This window comes from Toxotes jaculatrix, chromosome 21 (genome assembly GCF_017976425.1).
Source record: "Toxotes jaculatrix isolate fToxJac2 chromosome 21, fToxJac2.pri, whole genome shotgun sequence".
NCBI lineage: Eukaryota > Metazoa > Chordata > Actinopteri > Toxotidae > Toxotes > Toxotes jaculatrix.
Genome location: NC_054414.1, coordinates 7,626,403 through 7,649,660, shown reverse-complemented (window position 1 = coordinate 7,649,660; position 23,258 = coordinate 7,626,403). Strand labels below are relative to the sequence as shown.

The 23,258-nt window shown below is 43.0% G+C and overlaps 1 protein-coding gene across 1 annotated transcript in view; it reads right to left on the bottom strand.

Moving 5' to 3' along the window:
* Positions 1 to 23,258, bottom strand: part of LOC121201190 (transformation/transcription domain-associated protein) — a 76,938-nt gene that overhangs the window by 37,814 nt on the left and 15,866 nt on the right. The window contains exons 24-45 of the mRNA XM_041066896.1: positions 22,990 to 23,207; positions 22,569 to 22,766; positions 22,065 to 22,325; positions 21,657 to 21,818; positions 21,109 to 21,205; positions 20,622 to 20,743; positions 18,751 to 18,921; positions 17,914 to 17,982; positions 16,035 to 16,154; positions 15,543 to 15,662; positions 15,057 to 15,221; positions 14,697 to 14,878; positions 13,913 to 14,111; positions 10,225 to 10,353; positions 9,031 to 9,297; positions 8,387 to 8,593; positions 5,908 to 6,066; positions 5,383 to 5,520; positions 4,107 to 4,217; positions 3,087 to 3,233; positions 1,039 to 1,252; positions 652 to 780 (exon numbers count right to left, since the gene is read on the bottom strand). Of these exons, the coding sequence (XP_040922830.1) occupies positions 652 to 780; positions 1,039 to 1,252; positions 3,087 to 3,233; positions 4,107 to 4,217; positions 5,383 to 5,520; positions 5,908 to 6,066; positions 8,387 to 8,593; positions 9,031 to 9,297; positions 10,225 to 10,353; positions 13,913 to 14,111; positions 14,697 to 14,878; positions 15,057 to 15,221; positions 15,543 to 15,662; positions 16,035 to 16,154; positions 17,914 to 17,982; positions 18,751 to 18,921; positions 20,622 to 20,743; positions 21,109 to 21,205; positions 21,657 to 21,818; positions 22,065 to 22,325; positions 22,569 to 22,766; positions 22,990 to 23,207 (3,585 nt within the window). The remainder of the gene's footprint in view (positions 1 to 651; positions 781 to 1,038; positions 1,253 to 3,086; positions 3,234 to 4,106; positions 4,218 to 5,382; positions 5,521 to 5,907; positions 6,067 to 8,386; positions 8,594 to 9,030; positions 9,298 to 10,224; positions 10,354 to 13,912; positions 14,112 to 14,696; positions 14,879 to 15,056; positions 15,222 to 15,542; positions 15,663 to 16,034; positions 16,155 to 17,913; positions 17,983 to 18,750; positions 18,922 to 20,621; positions 20,744 to 21,108; positions 21,206 to 21,656; positions 21,819 to 22,064; positions 22,326 to 22,568; positions 22,767 to 22,989; positions 23,208 to 23,258) is intronic.

The following is a 23,258-nucleotide window of genomic DNA, read 5'->3' as shown; positions in this document are numbered from 1 at the left end:
CCCTGGAGGGGAGACAAATGTTAAAATGTCACCCCCCTGGCCAGACGGATGCATCACATCAGTGCTACCTCTTTTTGACAGCAGGATACCGAGAGCCTTCTATTGACCACAACGGCCATTTTGGGAAACCATATCAAATAGCATTACCTTTAGACTGCTGCCTAATAGCCATTCGTTCACTTTGAGGGCCCTTCATCTGGAAAGCTATTGTACTGTGTTTTAAAATTGTTGGAGAAAAATCAAGCCACAGTATCCTTAGAATAAGCTTTAATGTAAAGTTTGCACATAAATACTCTACTACATCTGGATGTATAACAGTAATGTTTATACAGGGAGGGTGGCCGAGAGCAGCAATCCTTCCCGAGACAACCTTTCCCAAGCCGCTGGACTGTGGCCTCCGTTTAAACAGACCAGATGTTAGCCCGAGCAGCAAGGCCCATCGGCTTGCATTTTAACGACCCACTCACTGGCTTAATTGCTAAAAGTGACTGAGAGCAGTTTGGCTTTGTAGGAAAAGGAGTGAGTGTGTGAAAAAAAAATAAATTTACAGGGTCCATGAGCAACAAAGTGAGTGTAACAGAGCACAAGGGGGTAGAAAGGGATAAATGAGAAAAAGAAAGAGGGAGAGAGCTGCAGAGCTGAAGGTCTTACCAAAGAGCTGTGTGGGGTTAGTGTTACTTGTGGCTTTTTCATAGTTGGTAAGTCCCTCATAGATGACTTTGCCCACAGCAGCATACAGACACTCCAATTCCTCATACTTAGAAGCCACGGTTGATGTGCCTGGAGAAAGACAGCAACACTTGCTTGAAACAAAGAATAGTTGAAAATGTACTGTAATGCCTTGAAATTATCACATGGTATTTAAGCATCATTTGTCCTAACAGAACAAAACAATGTTCCAAATATTTTGGCACTCTTTAATGAACACAGCAAGGAGTGGACAATTTCTCAGAGAGAACTGTGCTTTCCTGAGTTTTAAGTATCACTGGGCTGACTCACTCCCTGGTCCAATTTACGTATTAAGCGCTGGAAACTTACTAGGCTCAGTGGGGAAGATGCTCATGAGGCGAGAAAGGAGGGAGTGGACAGCACGCAGGACTTTGGTGTTACCGCAGGTCATGCATGCAGCTATGCCCCGCTGGAGGGGCTTGAAGTGGGCCAGGATGGCTGGGGACTGCAGCACTGTCAGCAGGAAGCACAGAATCTCCAGGCCAGTGCAGATGTTGGAGATGTTAGCCTGTGCTGGTTGCTCCTGAAAGGATAAAAGGACAAGAATTAATATTATATTTATATTTTTATTCCAAAAGACAGAAATATGTAGCATCTGTTATGTTTCTTAATAAATATTATGCACATATTTAGCAAAAATATTTTTTTAGCCAAAAGTGTACAACCCTCAAACAAAGCAAGAAAAACTCTAGTGCAAATTCCTCAGCAGATACATTAATCATTCAAGTTTTTATTCCATACAAACTCCAGACAACTGAAAAAAAATCAATATTCTACACACAGAGGTATTTCTCACACAAAAGAACTAAGGCCTTGTGATTGCCGCTAAACCAAAGATCAATGACCAACATCAGGTACTAATTTTGTCTAAATTGCAATCACGGTTTACGACGATGGCAGGGCCAAGAGGATAATCTGGGACAGATCCATGGCACTAATCTTGGCTAATGAACAAGGTGACTCTTGTGATAAGGCTGCTAGTAGATATTAGGGTAGTATTGATTTGGTACTGTATTAACAGAATGGGGACCTTGTCTCTGGATCCATGCAGATAGGGCATGTGCATGTATGTGTGTCAGTGTGTGATTGTGTGCATGTTTTGTGTGCATGTCCTCTGCCCCTCCTGATTTGCCCTCTCACGCCACTCCCCCTGACTCTTAATCACTGTCATGCCAGTACAATGAGATGATAAAAGGTAATCCGATTTAGAGCATTGTTCATTAGTCTGAGTAAGACGGCTGGGCAGGTAGAGCAAGCTCCCAAGGGAGAAGGGCCCGTGTATGTGCATCTGCATAAGACCTACAGAAAGCCCTGTTTGTCAGACCATCCCTATGGGATCTGGAGGGGCTGATTAGGTTTGTGTGTGTGTCTGTGTCTAGGCAAAGAGAAAGGTGTGGCCAATCCAGAGATCCCCAGTAGAGAACAAGGGAAGTATGTGACAATTGCCAACGCATGGTGATAACCTCGTCTGAACAGTGGCGCCAAATCAGGCCAGAGAGATGAGAGAAGAGAGGAGGGGAGAACGGAAAAAGAGAGAGAGAGAAGAGAGAGGCTGTGATAAGAGGCTGAAAAGAAAAGAAGAGATGAGAGGAGGAAGTGGTGGCAAGAGACAGAGAGAAAGGCGAGGAGAGATGTAGAGAGGCATAGTGAGGAGATACAGAGAGGCAAGGATGAGGAGTTTGGGATGAACAGGGGTGGGGGTTGAACGAAAAGGCACAGGCCAACCCGGATAGACTCCTGTTATCTCACCACTGTCATTATTTTGTCATTATGGCAGTTTGCGCCTCACTTCATGTATTACTGATAACAGACAAAGGACTTGGAGGCATTAGAACAAACACTCAGACACAGCTTAAGCAGGGAGAGGGAAACTTCTGCAGTCTCTGGAAAGAGGAGAGCAGCAGAGACACATTAGTTGTTCTTTGCTTATTGCTTTGAGCCATAACAACAACAAGCCTGAATATTTTGAATTTTATTAAACACTTTTGCCCAAAACACTGTTGATGGCATACACTTTCACTAGCAACTTAAATAATCTGTGACATGCTCACATCTATAAATACTGTGTTTGGACTTCGCAGAGGAACAGTAATTGTTCCCATCGCTAAATAAAGAAAAGATAAGCCAGAAAGTTTATATTCATCAGTGCAAAAAATAAAGAAAAGCCATGACAGGCCCGGACACAGTGACTTAAAGTGATATCTGACAAAAACTGTGTCGAAACACAGCAGTAACGACACCTTAGCATCAAAAATGTCATCGACACGAGCATGAATGTTGTTATATTAAATATAAAGGCAGCCTAATAAGGCACATAATGATGGACTGAGCCATTCTGAAGGCATATGCCGTCTTACCACTGTCATAAGCAGCTTGTCAAACCACTGTAGCTTGAGCTCAGCACGAGGCCACATGTCAGGCCTGAGGGCAGTCTTCATCAGGCTAACACAGCGGCGGGACAGCAGTTCCCCTGGAGACCCAGCCACATTGGTGCTGTCGTTCACCTAGACAGGAGAGGGGGAGGAAGTTTGGTATCATTATCTTTATCAGAGACAATGGCTCTTTATCTTCAATATCACAATGGTGTCCTGACACGGTAAGAAAATCACATCAGGCAAGAAGAGGTGAGGCCTTTACGATATATTGCAATTTCATTCATCCTTCAATCAAAAAGCCTAGTTCAAACCCTCATGGTGACAAGCATCCACCCTGCATAAGCATCTTTAAAGAAAGACAATGAATCCCTATCAGCTCGTGGTGTGGTGTTCTTTGGTTGACGGTAATCCCTGAGGTCAGTAGAAAGAATTTTTCTATAGGGATCAATTTAGTATCACAATACGCTGTTATCAAGTGTCATACAAAGAAAAGATTATGTTTCTATAGACTGTTGCGTGAGCAGTGAGAGATCCTCACCGGTTATATAGAAAGTTATATTCAACAGAGATGGTTGGGTGAACAGTGAGAAAGGTGCTTGGCCCCAAAAAAAGAAAGTAGGAAAAGTCAAGGTGAGTGAAATCTCAACAGTCTATTTCGGGCTTGTAACCAAGGTCATCACTGCCACTAGACCAAGGGACAGCTGTGTGAGGAGACACATAAAGGACTGTGTGTGTGTGTGTGTGTGTGTGTGTGTGCGCGCGCATGACTGTGTGGAGATGTGTTCAGGACAGCCACCAGGTGCGTCCTACCTTCACCACTGAGGGGTTAGAATAGTTGTGTCCTAGCTGGCAGGCGCTATGGATGGCAGACCTGTACCTTATGCGTGTGTGTGTGTGTGTGTGTGTGTGTGTGTGTGTGTGTGTGTGTGTGTGTGTGTGTGTGTGTGTGTGTAAGTGAGATGAAGTGCTGTGTGCGTGTGGCGGTGATCGTGGGGGTGTTACCTGGCATGCAATCCTGATGAGGAAATTGACCACGGTGTCCGTATGTTGTTTCTCAACAGGCTTGGTGAGCATGGTCTCTGTACCTGGCATGGACTGGCTGCGGCCAAACACCTAAAAACACATACAATTATTAATACGTCAAGGTCTTTCTTTGTTTGAATAAAGAGAAAAGATAGATTCTATTAAAAAAGATTTAAACTTTCAGTGGCTATGAAACTACAGACATACACAATGAGACTGTGACAGCAGAGCAAACATCGCATAGAGTCCTTAGTTTAGAGGGAATATCAAAGAGCCTGCACAAAGTCAGGATTTTGCCTGCACTGCTTACAGTGAAAAGAACGCAAGAACTTTGATTTTCTGATAATTATCCTGGCAACTTTCTGAGCAATTAACATTTCCACGGCTCCAGCAGAAACGAATGCTGCTACTGCATTTTTCTCCTGACATCAGGTAAAAGAAGCTGAAAATTACACAGTCATTAAGACTGCAACTTCTGAGACTTGTGCTGGTGTTTACTGAAAATACATCAGCTTTTGTTTGGGTGTTAAAGCAAATTTTAACACAACATAATAAAAAAAAAAATCCTTCGTAAACTCCAAAGTCTGTGATTTTCATGTTGTATGCATATAGGGACAGCCAAAGATTCTGTTAACTTGCATTTTGGAATTTATTTTGAATACCAAAATTCATCATGGTGAATATTATTGCACAGTAGGTGAGGTCAATAAATAAACTTTATTCAAACTATGTTGTCATTGCCCAGGCAGCATTAGGGTGTCTAGCAAATCTTGGAGGGCTGTGACAGTTTTTATTAAAAATGAAAACAGACTTTTGAAAGACTATTTTTATAGTATAATTCAACAACTCAAATTCAGATTTTGAAGAGGTACTTCTTGCAGCAAAGGCGTCTCACCCATTTTTAAAACATCAAAAACAAAGGGCCACAGTGCAATTAAAGATAAAACAGATGTAAGGCTGCAATACCGTCGTAAGGAAAAATGGATTAAGGCAACGACAACCATGCGGCCATCTCTGGTGTGGCAATTTTTGCCTCTGGTCAAATTATCTTTCAAAATGTTATGAAATCATTCAGAGGAGCATAAAACACAGGGACAAAGGGAAGGGACTTGTTAATTTTGAAGGGTGTAATAAAATCTAACAAGATGTTATGAACTACTGTGTTGCCTGTTCCTCGCATGAGTGACTGGGCACAGGGACCTGTCAGCCACTGCCACACTGTACTGGCATCTGAGTGATTGTTGACTGAGCTCACCGTGGAGGCAGTTCCAGTCGCTGTACGGAACCTCTTGACGTCCTGTCCAGTGGCAGCAGCTTCCAGAGACAGTCCTCTTTTCACAGTTCCACCGCTGGTTCCTTCACCACCGGCGGCTACTTCAGCCTCAGACTCCGGCTGCCGCAACCGCAGAGAGAGACAGACGAGAGGGGAGGGAAGAGGGCAGGGGTGAAGTTAACATAATTACAGTTTACAGAATGTGTAAACATATGTGTGTATCCTGAAGGTTTCTGACCAGCTGTTACAAGATTATGAGTCATGAGTATTTACAGCTTTACCTTTGAAAATAATCAACATGTCCAGTCTGCAGTGATCTATTTCTAACATTTAGAATAAAATAACGTGACAAGTGAAGGACACCACTTGGTGACACGGTTTAAATGTGTATGTCAACAGGGCACATCACATGAACACAAGTTAATATAAACTGTGTGTAGTTCAGACAGCCTCTTTGTGTAGATTTCGGTCTGACTGTGTTTGTATTTCCATAATCCAAGAACACACCTGTTGGTCTTTGATTCTCTGTAACTCCCACTTAATGACCACCTCAGCCAGGTCAACGGCCAGTTTCCTTTGCTCTATGGTCACACTGGGGGTGAAGCCCAGGCGCTGCATTGCACTGATCATGTGCTGCACCAGGTGGTGTCGCACGGGGTAGTACACCTGGGAAGAGAGAGCAATAAGAGACATTTCACAAAGCTTATATATTTGGTATTCTGAACACAAACTGTCAGGTAGAACTACACTGCATTTTCTTTTCCTCGAGCATTAGTGGCAGACAGTCACAGATGCCATGAGCACTGATAGTCAGCAAAGCTGAACAGATGAAAGAGCGGTATATATAGAACCTAAACGTTAAAATAAAATACCATTGTAGCTTGGGGCCTGTTTTTTGCATTCTCTGCTTTTATCTGGACATCGCACGATTTGAAACTCAACTCTGTAAAAAAAAACAGATGCTGAATCCAAGTATATAAGAGTGATATAACTTTGCTGGATTATAATATTTATAAGTGTACAAACAACCCTGTTTTGCAAGTGAAGAAATACCCCCAACTGTGCGTTTCCATCAAAAACAACAACAACTTCTCACACAAAACCACTTGTATTTCCCGCCTGGTGTCAGCATGCCTTCCAGATGGTGAACCCAAACACACAGGCCCAAACTCTGCTCTATGAATTTCGTGTAAGATGCACACGTTATGTGAATTATAAAATTATGAAATTAAGCATGTGTGTTTTGCATGCTCTTTACATTGTTTTTTTTTTTTTTTTAAAGTCTAAAAGTCTAGACCTGTTGCTGGTCTATGTATCGCAAAAAGCCACTGCATCCATGTTAGTGTTCAATTCTTCCCCTAGAGGTTTCTGGTCAACTGAGTCCCGTGAACTGACCACAGCCACTGCCTCGTGTCATCTCCACCTTGCTGCAAGAGATCTGGTCAAGCTGCTCACACATCGTCATTCTGATGATGAATGCTGCTAAAAATCAAAAGTCAATCAAAGGCAGCTACATTCACTGACAGGAGAAGTGTAATTTCTTCCACACTGCCCACACTTTGCTCTAGATTTTTGGGGTGATAACGTATGCAAAGTTAAACAGGGTCCTCAATCAATCTGAGACACTTAGTTAGAAGAGGCAAACTCTAAAGTCGTATTCCCACTTAGTTTCAAGGACATGATGACACACACTTAGCCCCGAGCATTCACACTCTCAAGAGTCACTCTCAAGAGTCACTTAGCTTCATCGCAAACCGAACTGGGACTCTCAAACACAGAGACACATGCAGACAAAAGAGCAAGAGATGAGATGTCTATCTGAGGGCTGTTGCCAGTGTCAAAGAATATTAAAGCTTCTCACTCTGAGGGTAATTATAGTCGATAGAGCAGGACTTCACAGCCCCTTCATGACAGCGTGGCTAAGCCCTGTCCATCACGTGTGAACACAGACAAACACGCACACAATTTCTCTATTTCTTTATCACACACGCACGCACGCACTCACGCACACACACACACACACGCAAAAACTCTCATCTGTCTGTCATTATCTCCTCCCCAGTGTAATTATGCTGATGTGATTACATTAGATTAGTCATCTGGCCCAGTGAGAGCAGCCTGTCAGTGAGATAGAGAGGGGAGCTGAGGAAAATGTCAGTCTTCTGCTAAGAGACTGTCGCTCTCTGACTGGCAAGGCGATGAACATCGGCTGAAGGAGCGGGAGGGCAGAAAGTGTCTTTGAAGTTTAAGGAAGGAGGCGAACATAAAGGCCAATGATCCTTCAGCTGGTGCTAACTAATGCACAGACGAGTCGCTCTTTGACTCCGCGGTTCATCACTGTGAAGGGTGTGTCTGAGAATGTGTCTGCATTAAGGCGATTACAAGCAGCAGGCGGTTGCTATCAACTTCACTGCCCACAGTTAACGATCCAGCTACTGAATAAGAGACGACAGACCATTGTCATGGTTACCACCAATATGGAATGCAAGTTTAGATAACTAATATCATAAAAACTATTAACTGTGGCACATAAAATAATCCAGATTTAATGTTGTTGGCCTATGGACTGGTTCAGAGGTGCCGTGTGGCTGCCAAGGCCACACTCAGCAGTGAGAAGCAGTGGAGAGAAGTGGCCGTGGACGCACAGGAGAGTTGCCCATTCATTCATTGTGGCAGCAGCTAAACTCAAAGTACCATAAAATGTAATCTATATCGTCAATAATTCTATCGTCAGTAATTAGTCACCCTTTTAAAATGTATTACTTTGTGTATTCTACATTCAGACAAACACCACAGCACATAAATTTTAGCAAACCGTGCAGACAAGTCCATCATGATTATTTGAAGACACAGGGACAGAAATCGGATTTGTTTTGACTGTGCTGTCTGTCCATCCCAGCCCCGGATGAATGTGCTGGGGATCAATGCATTTGATGTGATGAATTGACAGGAGGAAGTGAACAATCGCTCTTTTATATCAGCTTACCCTGAAGTGCTGCACGATGAGATGCAGAATGTGGACCAGCTGCGGTACCGTGTGCCCCTCCTCCACGATGATTTTGCGAGTCCAGTGGGTCAACATCTGGTGGCCGTCCTCCATGCGGGCGGGCACAGCTGGGGTCAGGATGGCCATGGCCTGCCGTACGATGGCCCGTGCTTCCATGGTGTGGGCCTTCAGCAGGCTGTGAAAGACCTTTACAAAACACACAAACCATATCTAATTTGGTGACATACCAGGGTTTTCTTCTTTTCTTTTTTTCCATAACCCCTTTTACTGCTGTTTCCCTTTCAACACATTCATATTTCAGTGGATGTGGGATTTCAGACAGTACAGACAAACACAGTCTTTTACTTTCTTGCTCTCAATTCCACTATATCATCATTTTCTCCATAAGCAGTAACCGTAAGTTTGTATCCAGCTGTTGTCATTTACTTTGAGTTCAGTCTTTGTAATCTTGATGATTTCCTTGTTTTGTGTGTCTGCATAAAACATTTTACAAATCCACTGGGTATTTTTATATCTGCTACACAAACGTGCCATATTTTCTGTCTATTATATGTCTTTAGTTTTGTGTTAAGTTAAAACCATGCTCCACTTAGTTTCCTTCCTCTCTTTGCATACCCCCTCACCTGAAGGACGATCTTCTTGTGAATGGCGAACTTTGCGATGATGTGCGCCAGAAGTAAGTGGCCGCTGTATTTACAGGCGGGGTCCACGCAGGCTTTGGGCAGTAGGCACGGCCAGGCAAAGGTCATGAGGCGCCGCAGCTTGCTGTTGCGTGACTTGTTGTTGTCATGAATGTGGTGGGGTGCGTGCTCCACCAGCAGTGTGGAGAACTGAAGCAGGCAGATTCGCAGCGAGTCCAGCAGGTCAGCCTGCTTCTCTGGGTCCAGTACCTGGGAGACGTGGGGTTAAAGAGCGCTGGGTGAAGGGGAAATGCATGCAGATGTTTTGGGTATAACATGTGTAGAACAAAAATGCCTGAGACCTGCTGTTGCAGCTGTAATTCTTAACAGCTGCCGACAGAGGTCAATAGACGTCTTAGATAATTTAATGCATCTCATCTACATAAATAAGAAGGAAAAAAATCTATTGAATATACTGTGCTCTCTAAATTGTCCAAGTATGGTGCAGTTCTGAGTAATGTTTACTTCCCAAAATTACATTTGAATGGCACTGTAGCACAACAGCAATCTACTTTTTCACATATTGAGAACTTCTTTCAAAAACACAGCTCCCCATTCAAAAATACCCATCACAATCTGAATTCCCTGGAGAGGAGGTAGAGAGGAATGGAAACAGAAAGAGGGAAGTGAGTGAGGAAATGAGCTCTAACCAGACCGTAGAGGAGCCATTAGCAGCCATTAGGACTGGTGTTAGTCAGTGATGAGATCTGCCACAGCACAAACAAACATGCTGACCTTTAGCATGGTCACATCATGACATTTACACCAGGAATTATAGCCTGGCCTGATGAATGAAACGTGATGGTAAGAGAGACCAGAGGGATGGTGGGATGGGGAGAGAACGAAAGAGGAAGAAGAGAAAGATGGGATGCTGGAAATTAAGTGATCAAGAACAGAAGAAGAATCGGACTAAGTGGGATGTAGCTGATGATGACTGAGAGTACGGAGATGTGTTGGACTGACAGGACATTATGAGAGGAAACGCAGCAGGTAATGAAATCAGAGAAGCTGATGGAGAGACAAAGTTGTTGAGTAATGAACAAAGAAATCAGAGGGGAGACATGATCGGGCTGAGTGTGAGGAAAGATGTTGAGAGGAGGAACAACAACGCCTGCAGGCGTCTGTGTGCATGTATACCTTAGTGATGAAGACGCTGGTAATGCTTTCAGGATTGTCTCCTTCAGGGTTGGGCGGTCCAAGCAGCTGCTCACCTTCCCCCTTCTCAAAGCTGTACAGGAAGGCTGGATTCAAGATGTGCTGCAGCACCTGTGAAACAGGAAAAACAAACGTTGTTAAATGTCGAGTTTAACAATAAAACCCCCCCAAAACATTTTGCCGGGTTAATTAGGGGAATATATGCAACCTTCACACCTTCAGGTTTTAAAAGTCTACAATGGGTGATTTCACTGAGAGCACACCATCAAGAAAGGAGAAACTAATCAGTGAAATCACCTGGTGTGGTCTTTCAAAAGTGGCACATAATTAAGTGATGAAACAGTAATCTACTCCAAAATCTATTCTAAAATCAGAGGGACACGGGGCCCTTTTCAGATGATGATAATGGGAGAAAACTTTGATTCATCAGCGAGGGAAAAATGAACTTAGAGCATAAAGACAGACTTGAGGTACAGCAATGTCAAATATGACCTAAAACAGTGGTTATAAAAAGGTGAGACGTTTAAAGAATCATAGAAGAAAACAATGTCAACTCTGGGGATAAAACCAAGGAACCATAATGTGTTTTCTTAATTAATCCATAAGCATCAAAATAAAAAGAAGTCTAAACTAATGCTGAGCCAAGGCTGAAAATGCTATTTACTAACATCCCTGAAACCTGCCTGAATAGTTATCATGAATGTGCGAATGAAGACAAAGGCTTGATTAGTTAGTAAAATGCAGAATAACCCCACCACAGTACAACTAACGACTGCATTTATTAAAGAAGCTGCTATCTCTTAATGAACCCTCATATTCAATCCATCACTGCGGAGGACAGGGCATCGCTCAGTGGAGAACGAGCTGTGGCAGCATATGTTCCAGCTCCTCCATTAGCACATTATTCACACAGGCTCTGCACAATGTACATGCATGGCTGATAGGCTCATACGCACATGCAGAAACACACACACACACACACACGCACACACACACCCTGAAATGAAGACACAAAGAAAACGCATGGAGCGCAAGTCTGTTTCTCAGTCTCATCTGTTCCCATTAATTCTAAGTTTCCCTGACATCAATCACTGATCACAGCATATTTTTGTAATGCCATTAGAGGATGTGATCCTGCAGGCTGTGTGTGTTGGTGCATGTGTGTACACATAATACCTCTGGGCAAGTAGCCTAGATCTCAGTGTGCAGGTGTCTTAATTATCTTAAATCCCATTTCCATACCCTTAAACAAATTGCGTGTTGTGTGTGTGTGTTGCAGTGCCGCTAGGGTTCCTCACCAACTACAACAGAAGAGAGACAGTGGCAAGGGCGATCCAGGCTAATATAACGCCCGTATACACACACCAGGAATGTTCAAATAATGTATGGGCTGTGCTGTGAAGTAGCCACAGGAAGTCTTGAATTATAGTCACCACCAACACTACAGGCACTTTTTTTAAACTTCTTTTTTATAAATTAAAAAAACTAAACAAAACTGAATTTAAATCTAAGAGAAAAAACACATATACATTCTATAAGAGGAGTGTAACAGGTACAGGTGCAGATGCAAAAATATCTGTTTCAACTTAACACTGCAGTTTGACTTCAGTCTCCACTGAGGAGATGATACTATCACAGCACGTGGACACATCCTGATGGAGAAAAGTCTGCTACACTCTACATCATGTTGGGAACAAAAAAATTAATTTTTAACAGAAAAAAAAAAAAAAAGTAGCAGCATGTGAAATAGACGCGCCGTGCTTCATAAATTTCATACACTTGTTTGTTTGCTTGTCTGCTTGAAATCTTTTCCAAAAAACAGTCAGATGCTTTTGAACAAAAAAGCAGCACAAAAGCAGTTTTCTGTAAGAATTGTTTGGATAGAACAAAAGACGCAATACAGGAGCAGCATGAGGTCAGTCTGCGCTATCACAGATGATTCATTGCTGCTGTCCCACACTGTCTCTCTCTCCTCCTCTCTCTTACACACTCCTCTCTGTGTCTTGCTAGAACCGAAATATTCAGACCCCTGTGATGCTACACAAGAACATGAGCCTCTATCTAACTCCCAGGCATACTGAGTACATGCACAGACACACAAGAACACACACTCTTCCCTGTGATATTATGCTTGCAGGAAAATGCTAAAGGCAATTATTTAAATGTCGGTGGAGGTAACACTCACATTCATTCTCTTCCTCGCGACTCGTGCACCAATCAACACAAACACGTTCACACAAAAACACATCCTCTCTGTCATCCTGTCTGTCTGTCTTTCTGTCTTTCTCTGTCTCACACAAGCACAACCAGCATCTGCTGTGCACCAGAGGAGAACAATTAAGGGAAAAACAACAAAATTCTGTCGACGGGGTTGGGGGTGCTGCGCCTCTGCTAGCAAAGAGACTCAACTCTGCGCTGCTAAAAAGTCATACGCAACATTTCGGCCACAGCACAGTGAGCTGGCTGGACTCTGCCTGTCTTTATTTTGCCTCTTTTTCCAGTTCATATGCCACAGAAGCAAAGCATGCTGAAGGGAGCAGCATCATGGACACACGTGTATGTCCTTGGATTTGGGTACACTTGCCAGCTTCTTGTGTGTGTGTACAGTTGTGTGTTCTTGCCACACAGTCATTTGGCTATGTGCTACTGAGCGGCAAGGCAGGTCTTCCCCACTGACCCGTTTGTACTTAACAGCAGTGCTGTTGCTCCTCTGTGCCAGGTTGTGTGCCTGTTACAGCTGTGCAAAATATGTGTGCGCGCATCTGTCTGTGTGAGGGAGCTTAATTAAAAAGCAGCCCGAATGTAACGCTCGCAGCAGCAGGTCAGGTAGAGAGGACAGAAGCATTCATCTGTGAGCCTCTGAGGGTGTAGAACCAGACAAAATGACCTTCCTGACTCGATCAAAGAACTTCTGCTACAAAACACACCAACCATAAAAGTCACACAGATCAGCTCCCTAAATGCCTGCAATTCCCACACTGACAAAGCAAAGAAAGTAAGCAGCGGTGACGCTTGCAAAGAATTTTGCGACATGATTTATAATGCACCATTCAGCTTAGGACTGGGTAATATGGTCAGTCCGTCACTTTTAATCTATTTTCCCAGCAAAATGCAACAAGTCCAAAACATCCAGATACTGACACTGCATCACAGTTCTAAATAAGCAGGCTTGTCTAATAATTTATTTTTTTTGTCTTTAACGGGCATTATAAGACCAAACATAAGTGATGAATGCAGGGCTAGAACAATAGAGAAACATTAGACCAAAGCTGCAGAGTCTTTAATTCCTTCTTTGAAATGTTAGTGTTTCAAGGGATAAGGGATATAAGAACCCCATTTCAACAATTTAGACATTTTGCACATTGTACAAGAACAAACATTCAAATTTATCCATCAATGCAATCGAATCCTCTGCTTTATTTCACTATCGGATCCTTTTCAAAAGTTGGCCAATTTTCAACTGTTGTGGCCACATTAAGCTCGTAAAGCCAAGCCACAAGTCAAACACTGGTAATTGTTTTCCCTGTGTGGTCAGTAACACAGAGTGATCATTTTAATGTCAAAACCAAAACAGAGTTGGAAAAATTGTAAAAGCCATTGGGGAAATTTCAGGTCTCTGCGGCATGTGGTCATAAACTGACCATCTCGCTGTGATTGCCTGTGCACGTACCTTAGCTTTGAGCTCATCGTTGAAGTGTGGGTCATTGAACTCGACAAAGCGGAAGAACAGGGCCCGTTTCTGGGCAATGGAGTAGTTCCTGGGAATCTCCTCCTCCATATATTCTTTCAAGAAGGTCATGTTGCATAGGAAGCGACCCGTAAAGGCCCGGAGCAGCTGGAACAGCAGCTCAATCTCCGAGTAGTTACGCCTTTAGAGGAGACAGGGGGCGAGGGGGGGTCAGTAAGTTCAGCACACAGGTAGAAAGAGATATGTCTAATGTCAAAAACAATGATATCGTATGACATAATTTTCGAATAATCTTTGATAATAATGTGATTCTGGTAATTAGCATTAAAAGAAGGGTGGCTGAACACGTGTGGTTGGGGGTTAATTGCAGGGTCTAAAATAAACATCTGCTGTGTGCCTAGTGCACCAAATGTGTTAGCTCTTTCTCAGTGCCTAGACAGAGAGGTGGGCGAGGAGGTCATTCATGATTGGAAAGCCACTCATTTAGTGAAAGTTAGAAGCTGCACTAACTTTAAAAAATACAAGCATTATTAGCTTGCAGTCCTTACACAAGCTAATAACTCAACTATGGTGCTCAAACGTCACTTAAGTCATTATGTTTTACACTCTATGGACACCACTGTTAATCTCAGAGTAATGGTTAGTCCAAAGGTTCATCTGCAGTAACTGCTGAGGGATGGCAGACTGTCATCAGGTCCTACACGACAACTTTGTCCAAGATTTGTGCACTTTTCATCCCCATGGCAATTTGAATAACTGTACATACTTGCAGTAGCTTAGCAGGCAGTATGCCAGCAGCTTGGGCTCCTTCCAGTTGGTGGCAGCCATATTGTCTTTGCGATGTCTCTCCTGGAAGGCCTCACTGACCCAGACTCGTCTGAGCTGGCTGACCAGGGAGTGCTGCCCTGCCAGCCAACCCTCATCATTCTTCACTATGATGCTGATGATCTGAGCAAACAGGATGGAAGAAAAATGGTTAGAGGTTAAATGGTGGAATTACAGAGGGTTATGTGGTATTAAGATTAAAATTAAGAACCATCTTTACACACGTACATCTGACCTGACAAGACGTGACTGTGTGTAAAGGATCTTTACCTTAATAGAACTGTAATGAAAACGCGCATACCTTGATGGCTTGAAACTGCAGGTCCAGTCTGGCTGTGGTGGTGGAGGGAGATCCAGGTCGAACAGTTGCTGCAGTGCCAGCAGGAACCAACAGGGGGACGAAGCGGTTGGGATTAGAGGCCAGCACGTCTCTCAGTGGCTTGGCATCTTTGTGTTTCAGAAAACTCTGTATATAAATAAATACACATACTGTAACTGTAACACAAAACTGCATTAAAGTAAAACTACAGAGAGCTAATGTTCACGACATTGGCTCAACCACTGTAACAACACGTTTAAAGAAACATGATACAGAAAATTAAGAATTTTTACTGGGAGTGATTTGTCTCAATTTGGTTTTAAATGGACCGCTGAGCCTCGCAACACCCAATATATCCCTGATTATAGCCCATTACTGAGCCAGCAAAAAAGCAAAATGATGTTCTAATGGCAAATGTGTCAATGAAGAGATGGAAGGGACCGCTACTTAGTGCTGCCAGTGTCTGACCATGAACATGCGGCTCCACTGGGGGTCGTTGAGCGTAGCCTCCATCATGAACAGCTCCACTGTCTGGGATGGGTGACGTGTCAGGAACTTGATCAAGGGCTCCCTGAATGGACTGCCGGCCTGGCACAGGAGGGATGAGTGAGGGGAGAGGAGAAAGGAAACAGCAGAAGAAACAGGCAGAAAAAGGACAGATGGGAATGATTTCATGAACACAAACACAGATTTAGATTCTATCACTTTCTTCTGAAGATCTGTGTCGATTAGCAAAGTTTACAGATCCATCCATTAAAGCATAACTATGGTCATTTTTATCTTTAAGCTATTTTTCTCATCTTTTCCATTGTGCTGTTCAGGCAGTGCTCTAGGATTTACTTTCTAATCCACAATGACCTTCACAGTCTGCGTCTCTATGATGTGTTTTTACGCGACTTCTAAAGTACGGACAGACAATCCCTACAAGTTTATCCAAGAAAAATGAAATTTGTGTCCTACCTCTATGAGCATGGCCCTCTCTGTCTTCATGACTACCTCCAGCAGAGGTTTGACCAGAGTCTGAGGTGCAGCTGGGATCAGGTGGAAAAGGTTAATGATGGCAGAGCAAATCTTCATCTCCTGCAGAAAGAGTCAGAAAAACAGAAGAGAGGGAAGAGGATGAATTTTTTTGGAGAGATGATGGGGACTAGACATAAACAGAATTTCTGACAGTCTTGATGGACAGCCACTGTGGAAAGACGAGGATGAATCTTAGTCAAAAGACTGAAAATGCCACCTGTCGTCATTAGGTATATAACTTCCAGCAGGAAAGGTAAAAAGCGCCACGCTCACATGAGTTCTTGGATTTAATGCACGGGATACAAACAAATAAAAGACAGAACGTATGATAGTCTTCGTAAACCTATAAACAATATTTGGAGCAAACGTCAAAGGGAAAAAGGGGAGAATTGGACATTTTAACAGTCAAAATATGAGGCTAGAGCAAGGCTGAGATGACAGTTATGTTTCTGAGGACGATGACAGACACATGGACACAAAAATACAGGGCAACTTCACCAGCACCACTACCACAACATTGGTTCAATTCACCAGCACAACATCGGTTCAACTGTACGTTTAATCACTGACAGAGAATCACCAACAGAGGGCGCAACACCAGGTCACATCTCACCTCAACGCCCTCCAACGCAGGCTGTACCGGAACGGGAGACAATGATCAGAGTCAGCAGAGCAGTATGTGTGCATTTTTGTGTGCCTGTGTGTTGTCTGTCTTTGTTCCATATGGAAGGTGAGGAGATAAGACGGGGTGATAATGAAATGAATGGGACAGCGGCGACCTTTTACGAAAAACCACGGGAAGAACTTTTCCCAGAACTGGGTGTGTAACCGGGCATGGGCCATAACTGAATGTTCGTCGAGAATCCAACACAGAATCCATGGCATTTGGAGGAAAAACTCTCTTCTGACAGATATTGTGTCCTGAATACAGAAACTGACATTTTGTTTTAGTTAAACCTTTTCAGGCAAATTAAAAGTTTTTTTTCCCTCCAAACATGCTCTATGCTCCTCGTTACTCCACTCCACATTCTCCTCCTCTCTGTCAAAACCCTCTTTCATGCCTACATGTCTTCAGGCCATCCTTTTCAGCCCTGCTCTATCCCTCTTTCTCCGTTTTTTGTCTTTATCAGGCTTGGCTAATTGAACCCATGACCCTTGCTTTATTGTCACTGCCAGCCTTGCTGTCAACAGGCACAAAGACCACGAGCTGGAGGGAGTGAGACAAAGGGCCAATTTGCATCTAATTAACCACACCATTTTGAGATGGGGCAGGAAGAACTCACATAAAGAGAAGGCAGGAGGAAAAAAAAAAACTGGCTTTATTTCTACGAGGGCGAGGCAGCTGTTTTTCCCCTCTTTCTCTCTCACCTTTTCTCTGCCTTTACAAGGTTATCTGTCGGGAAGATAATGAGGAGATGCAGCGCTGGGCCCACCACCGCCTGCCTGGCGCCTAATTAATCATTGATTGTAATATGGCCACTCACAACTCATCTGGGAGGAGGCCACATTAAGGAGGTGTTGACTACATGTGACTATGGCTTTGTGTGTATAAGGGGCAATTTCTCTGCCCCTTCACTGAGAGCTGTTTGGTTTAGGCAGGAGAGATCAACTGAAGAAAAAAAGGTGCCGGCAGACAGCTGTATTGACCTGTTCCTACGGGCTATGACTGCTTCTGTATTGCATTCAAGCAGGATTTCAAGGTGGATGAAAGAAACAAGACACATCTACATGTCATGAGTGGTGAAAGCTGCACATTTGTATTAGATTTCTCAGTGCTGTAAGGTGTGGGTATGGGACAATCTGAACTGTTTATACTTACACTGCCATCACTGCGTTGGCCTCCTTTGTGTGTCAGTACAACCACCTCCATCCACTTCCTCAGGTGTTGCTGAGAAAGACAGAGGCAGTACAATAAGATTTAGACTGTGTGTGAGTAGTGTGTGTGTGTGTGTGTGTGTTCATTGCTGTCTAGCTCAGTGGGTAGAACATGGCACCAACAAGGACTGAATATTTGCTCAAGAAATTCAAGTAATGTTCACATGATTGACAAAATCTCTAATGCAAAGCTTTGTTTAGCTACGAAACGATCATAGAGTAGACAAGAACCCAGACACCAGTCACTGTCATTGTGTATTAACCCTGTGAGCCCTGCTGTCATAGGTTAATACCCAAAAGTATTAACCTGTGACACAGCTGCCAACACGGATTGCATCAGCACATGCCATTCTGATTTAAATGCTTAGAAGCATATGTTAGAGGTACAACACTGAAATACGTTGTGGCAGTACGAATCTTGAGCCACATTCTTACGGGTTAGATTTTTATGAAGATATTATTGTGGTTGTAAATAATAACATTCAAATTTTATGTTGTAGGACAGGAAACTTGTTATTGCTCATTTTTTAAAGAGCACACTCGTATTTACTAACTAGCCTTATTTTATTAACCTACAGAATACTCTAACTTTTAAAAATCAGATTTTTAGACACTCGAAAATCATTTTTAGTTTAAACCCTAGCAGAGACACTGCCACTGTTAAAAAGTCAGTTGCCATGATATACTGCATTCTGTGCTGTCAGGTGATTTGAATAAAAGACAAGAAATAAGTGTTGAGGCATGAAGAGGAGGCGGAGTGCAGGGGGTTTAGGATTCTCACCATCATCTGGTCACAGAACTTGTCATTGAAGGAGTTGGGGAAAAGACGTGTGACAGACGTTAGGCGGTTCACCACGTTGAGCGTCAGGCTGCGGTAGTCACCAAGCATCATTAGTAGGGGGCGCATATGAGTGTGGATCTGGTCCACCTCAATGGTCGCACCTTCCAGGAACTAAAATAGAATTCAGGAACACATGAAGCACAATTTAAAAAAAATTTCTAATAAACTTTTTACAATTCTTAAAAGAAATATTGCAAAAAACCCAAGGTACAAATTCAGCATTGAGTACAGTAGGGCTGTTGGAAAAGTGGAGGTGTAAATATTTGCCTCTGCTGAATTTACGTAATTATCATAACTAAAAATACAAGCTTGTTTTGCTCTGTTGAACCTCGTATTAAAAAAAATCTATGAAAGTTATAAAATACTATTCAGATCTGTGAGCAGATCTTTTTTTTCCTCACTGCTTTCAACCAAATCATTTTAATTTCCCCTCCAAAAATAATTTTTCCTTCACATCAGACCTGGCCTTGTCAGGCTTCCTATCCCCATGAAGTGCTCACTACCTCTTGTGTCTCCATTAAGGAACTAAGGCCACTCAAATGAGGGCATGGCCAGCCGTAAACAAGCACACATGCCAACATCCAAACACTGATGACGCACACCCACACCCTCACACAGACGGGAGGGGAATGATGCATGGCAGCCACATTCATTTTCCTCTCAGCGCTGAGAACAAACACTCCATCCTGTATCGATCGGGCCATGGCAACGCTCATTAGTGCTAGCAGGACAGAGATGAAAGAATGGAGAGAGAGCAGAGAATGGCTAGGTCCCAAAAAATAAATAAATAAATCACAGGATAGTGAAAAGGAGTGACAATGGTAAGGAAAGAAAATGAAGGACATAGAAATGGGAAGAAAAAGTGACGAAAAGCTTGGGCAGCTAGATGGATAGAGGGTACAATGGTATGGATGCTTGATTAATAGAGGCAGAGCTGGTTCAGGGAGAGTGTGATAAAGCAGAGGGAGGTCCATATGAAGATAACTGGGTGGGGAAATGGAACGAGGGGAGGATTAACAAATGACTTCTAAGATGGCAAAGGACATGAGTGATACAGATAAAAGACAAATAAGGCAATAAGGAAGAGAACAAGGAAAAACAAGAAAATAAAACAAAACTAAATTTACAAAAAGAAGCAAAATGTAAAATAACATGAAGATGCAAACAGATAAATTAAGAGGTGAAAGCACAAGGATGGCAAAGTAGAGGACCACTTCAAAGGTGCAGAGACACAGTCTTTAATCCAGATTTGGAAAGGTCATGTCCATTCGTCTCAGGCTTTTTTTTTTCTTTTTTTGCTCAAAGGCGGTAGCAGCTGATACGGGTGATACAACACAGGTCTGAGGTTTCAAGGTAAATAGATAAAGTCTTGAAATTAAATTCAAATCAATGGAAATATAAATAAATAAAAGTAAATATAACGACACTAAAATCGAAGTGAAGCAGGGCTGATTGTGGATCGTGAAAATTTCAAAATAAAAGTTTCAAAATGTAGCCTCCCTGAAATATTTCCACAGCACAGTGATGATGAACGTAAACCAGAAACATGTCCAGTGAATGTTCCTCTTGGACTTAATGTAGGATGACATGATATCATGTATCTGCTAAATCTAATGATCTAAGTGATTTTGAAAATATGAGAAATCATTAAAGTGTCTACAACAAAAACGCACTGGTTATTCTTAGTAAAGATGACGGGTTTGAGGGGTGAAAACAATTACAAGGGATACTGATACATTTCCTATACAGTGCTATCACTTAAATCAAAAGTAATTACAAAGCAACAAGAAAGCGAGAGATGTTGGACTGACCTTCCTCATGCACGCCTCTCCTGCTTCCTGTAGTTCATTGTTGGTGGAGTTGAGGGCTTTAAACAGCGCAGCAATGATCTTCTCTCTGGACTGTGGTAGGTAATTACAGGCTGCCAGGGCATCTATGCAGGAAAGAAAGAACATCAATAACACTTCCTTTCTGACAAGAAATAGACAAGAGATGAGTCAAATCAATAAAATAATCCAAAAATTACAAGATTCAGATGATTTAAGAACTTCAGTGATTTCAGTAAACTGCTTATTCATCCAGTTCACACGGTGGTGAAACAACAATAATCATCACAACAATCTCTGCTAACATAAATAAATAGTTAGACCAATAAAATGTAATAAAATCTGTCATTTTAATTTCCCCAAGGTTGAGGATTAGGTTTTGCGTTAAAATTCAAAAAAAGACAAGTAAGCATCAATTGCAAAGCTCCAATTAAACAGGGAACCACTATCAGGTTCAGCGGGGGCTACTCACTGAGGGCAGCGATGCGAAGGGGAACCAGGGAGGGAAGGCTCTTGTAACAGGGCAGCTTCATTAGAGCAGCATCCTCCGCCTCACACAGGTTCAACAGCTTGAAAGAGAGGGGGAGGGGAAAAAAACACACACACACATACACACACACACACAAACAAAGGTCAGCGGTCAACAATCAAGACTGCTAAAAGTGCTGATATAAGACATTTAGGTTTCAAAGAGTGCAGTGGAGGAGCGTGCTGTTGCCACATCACTAGCAAACAAGGCGCTCAGATGGCAAAGAACCAAATGTGATAAAACAACTCAGCAAACACTTGATGATGAACTGAAAGAATCTTCTTTATTTCACAGAGGAGGTGATGAAGGTGGGAGTACACAGATTTCTCTGTTTTTATCATTTGTGGAAATGTGTCTGATTCAAATCTGAGATGACTTTGCACCAAATAACACTGTACCATTAGACATTAGTAAAAGATATTCATTAATATGGTATATCAAGAAACAATCTGAAAAGGAAATTTGCTTTCTGATTTTTGAGTCTTGCATACCTCGGTGTAGAACACCTTGTGCTCCATAACATTGAGGTCCATTGTGAAGAGGCGGGGCTGCAGGGTGGTGCAGAAGGTGTTGCCCTCCATCAGGCCGATCTGGGCGTTGGCGGGCTGGTGGCGAAGCAGGTGTTTCTTGGGGGGAACCATATCTTGCAACACCTGAAAATAAGGAAACCCCATGAAAATGAACGTAGATTAAAACATATTTTGTATTTCACTGTCTCAAAATTGAGACATTATCAGAAGACATCAGTCAAGGGTGATCAGACACGTTCCTTTGTTATAGTTAGTTTTGTGTTCAAGGTGGAAACAGAGGAAGGTTTTATATAAATGTCTTGTCTTGTGCAGCATTAAAACACAATCTTAGACAACGCTTTTAGAAAACTTAACAGTCCTTGGCTTTACCTCTTTGTGCGGTTCCATGATGACGGTCACACTCTTGCCGGTGACCTGGGCTAACACCTGCAGAGAATGCATGGCCTGCTTTCTGACGGTGGAGTTGGGAGAGGTGACCTCTCGGACCAAGTCATGCGTGACCATGTGGAAAGACTTGTCCTGGGCAGCGAGCAGCTCCTCTGTCTTTTCCTCATCTTTCAGTGGAGTGGCACAGCGCACCAGCAACTGCTCCAGAGTGGTCTTAGCCATGGCTACCGCTCCATTTGACACCTGTGTGAAAATCAATACGATTGTAAGTAGAATGCTGTAGCATTAAGAGTGGAGCAGTGCGACAAGTGAGCAAGGTTACGAGTTGTTACACGAGCTTTTGTAAAACATCATGGGAGCACAAAAGGCGACAAAAGATGGAGATGCACCTCTGCACTCAACAGCTAACTAATAAACGGAGATGTCACTTCCAGCCCTTTTGAAATTATTAGGTAAATATGAGATTATGCACTAATCTGCTCTTACCTCTCCTGTGAGGTCCATCATGACAAAGAGAAGGGCCTTAAGAAAGGTGAGCTGGTTCTGCAGTACCCAGATCAGAGGCAGTCTCTCCATGAGGAACTTTATAGACACTACGCCACCAAGCTTGGCGTACCAGGCCTGCTCGTAGCAGCAGGCGCACAGACGCTCCACAATGTACGAGAACAAGGGCAGCTGACATGCCTGGAGATATAGACAAGAGGCCAGGATGATTAACTGATTCCCATTAAAAAAAAAACATGAAAGCATAAATCAAACACTTCATTTCAAAGTAAAATCATTTCTCAAGTTATCTTAATGACCAAAACGGTTTATCACTGTTACAAAACAATGACACAATGAGCAAATGACTTGATTAAATCCACAAATCACTGATCCCTCCACCACCCTCCTCCCAGTTGCTTACCCTCTCCTTGGACCCGAGGATGATGCTGGCCACGTCAAAGATTACGGCCAGGGCCACTTCTCCAATCTTGCACAGCTCCTTCTCCTCGTAGGCCATGCAGATAGCTATGGCATCAATCAGAACCAACGGATCCATGCCCTTTGAGCCATTCTCCTCACTGTGGAACATGGCCGTGCTTGGCTGGCTGCCCAGCTGGTAGCACTGCAACAGGAACGGACCTGGGACCAAGGGAGAGGACAAAAGGAAAGGAATTATGTTGAACGTGATCT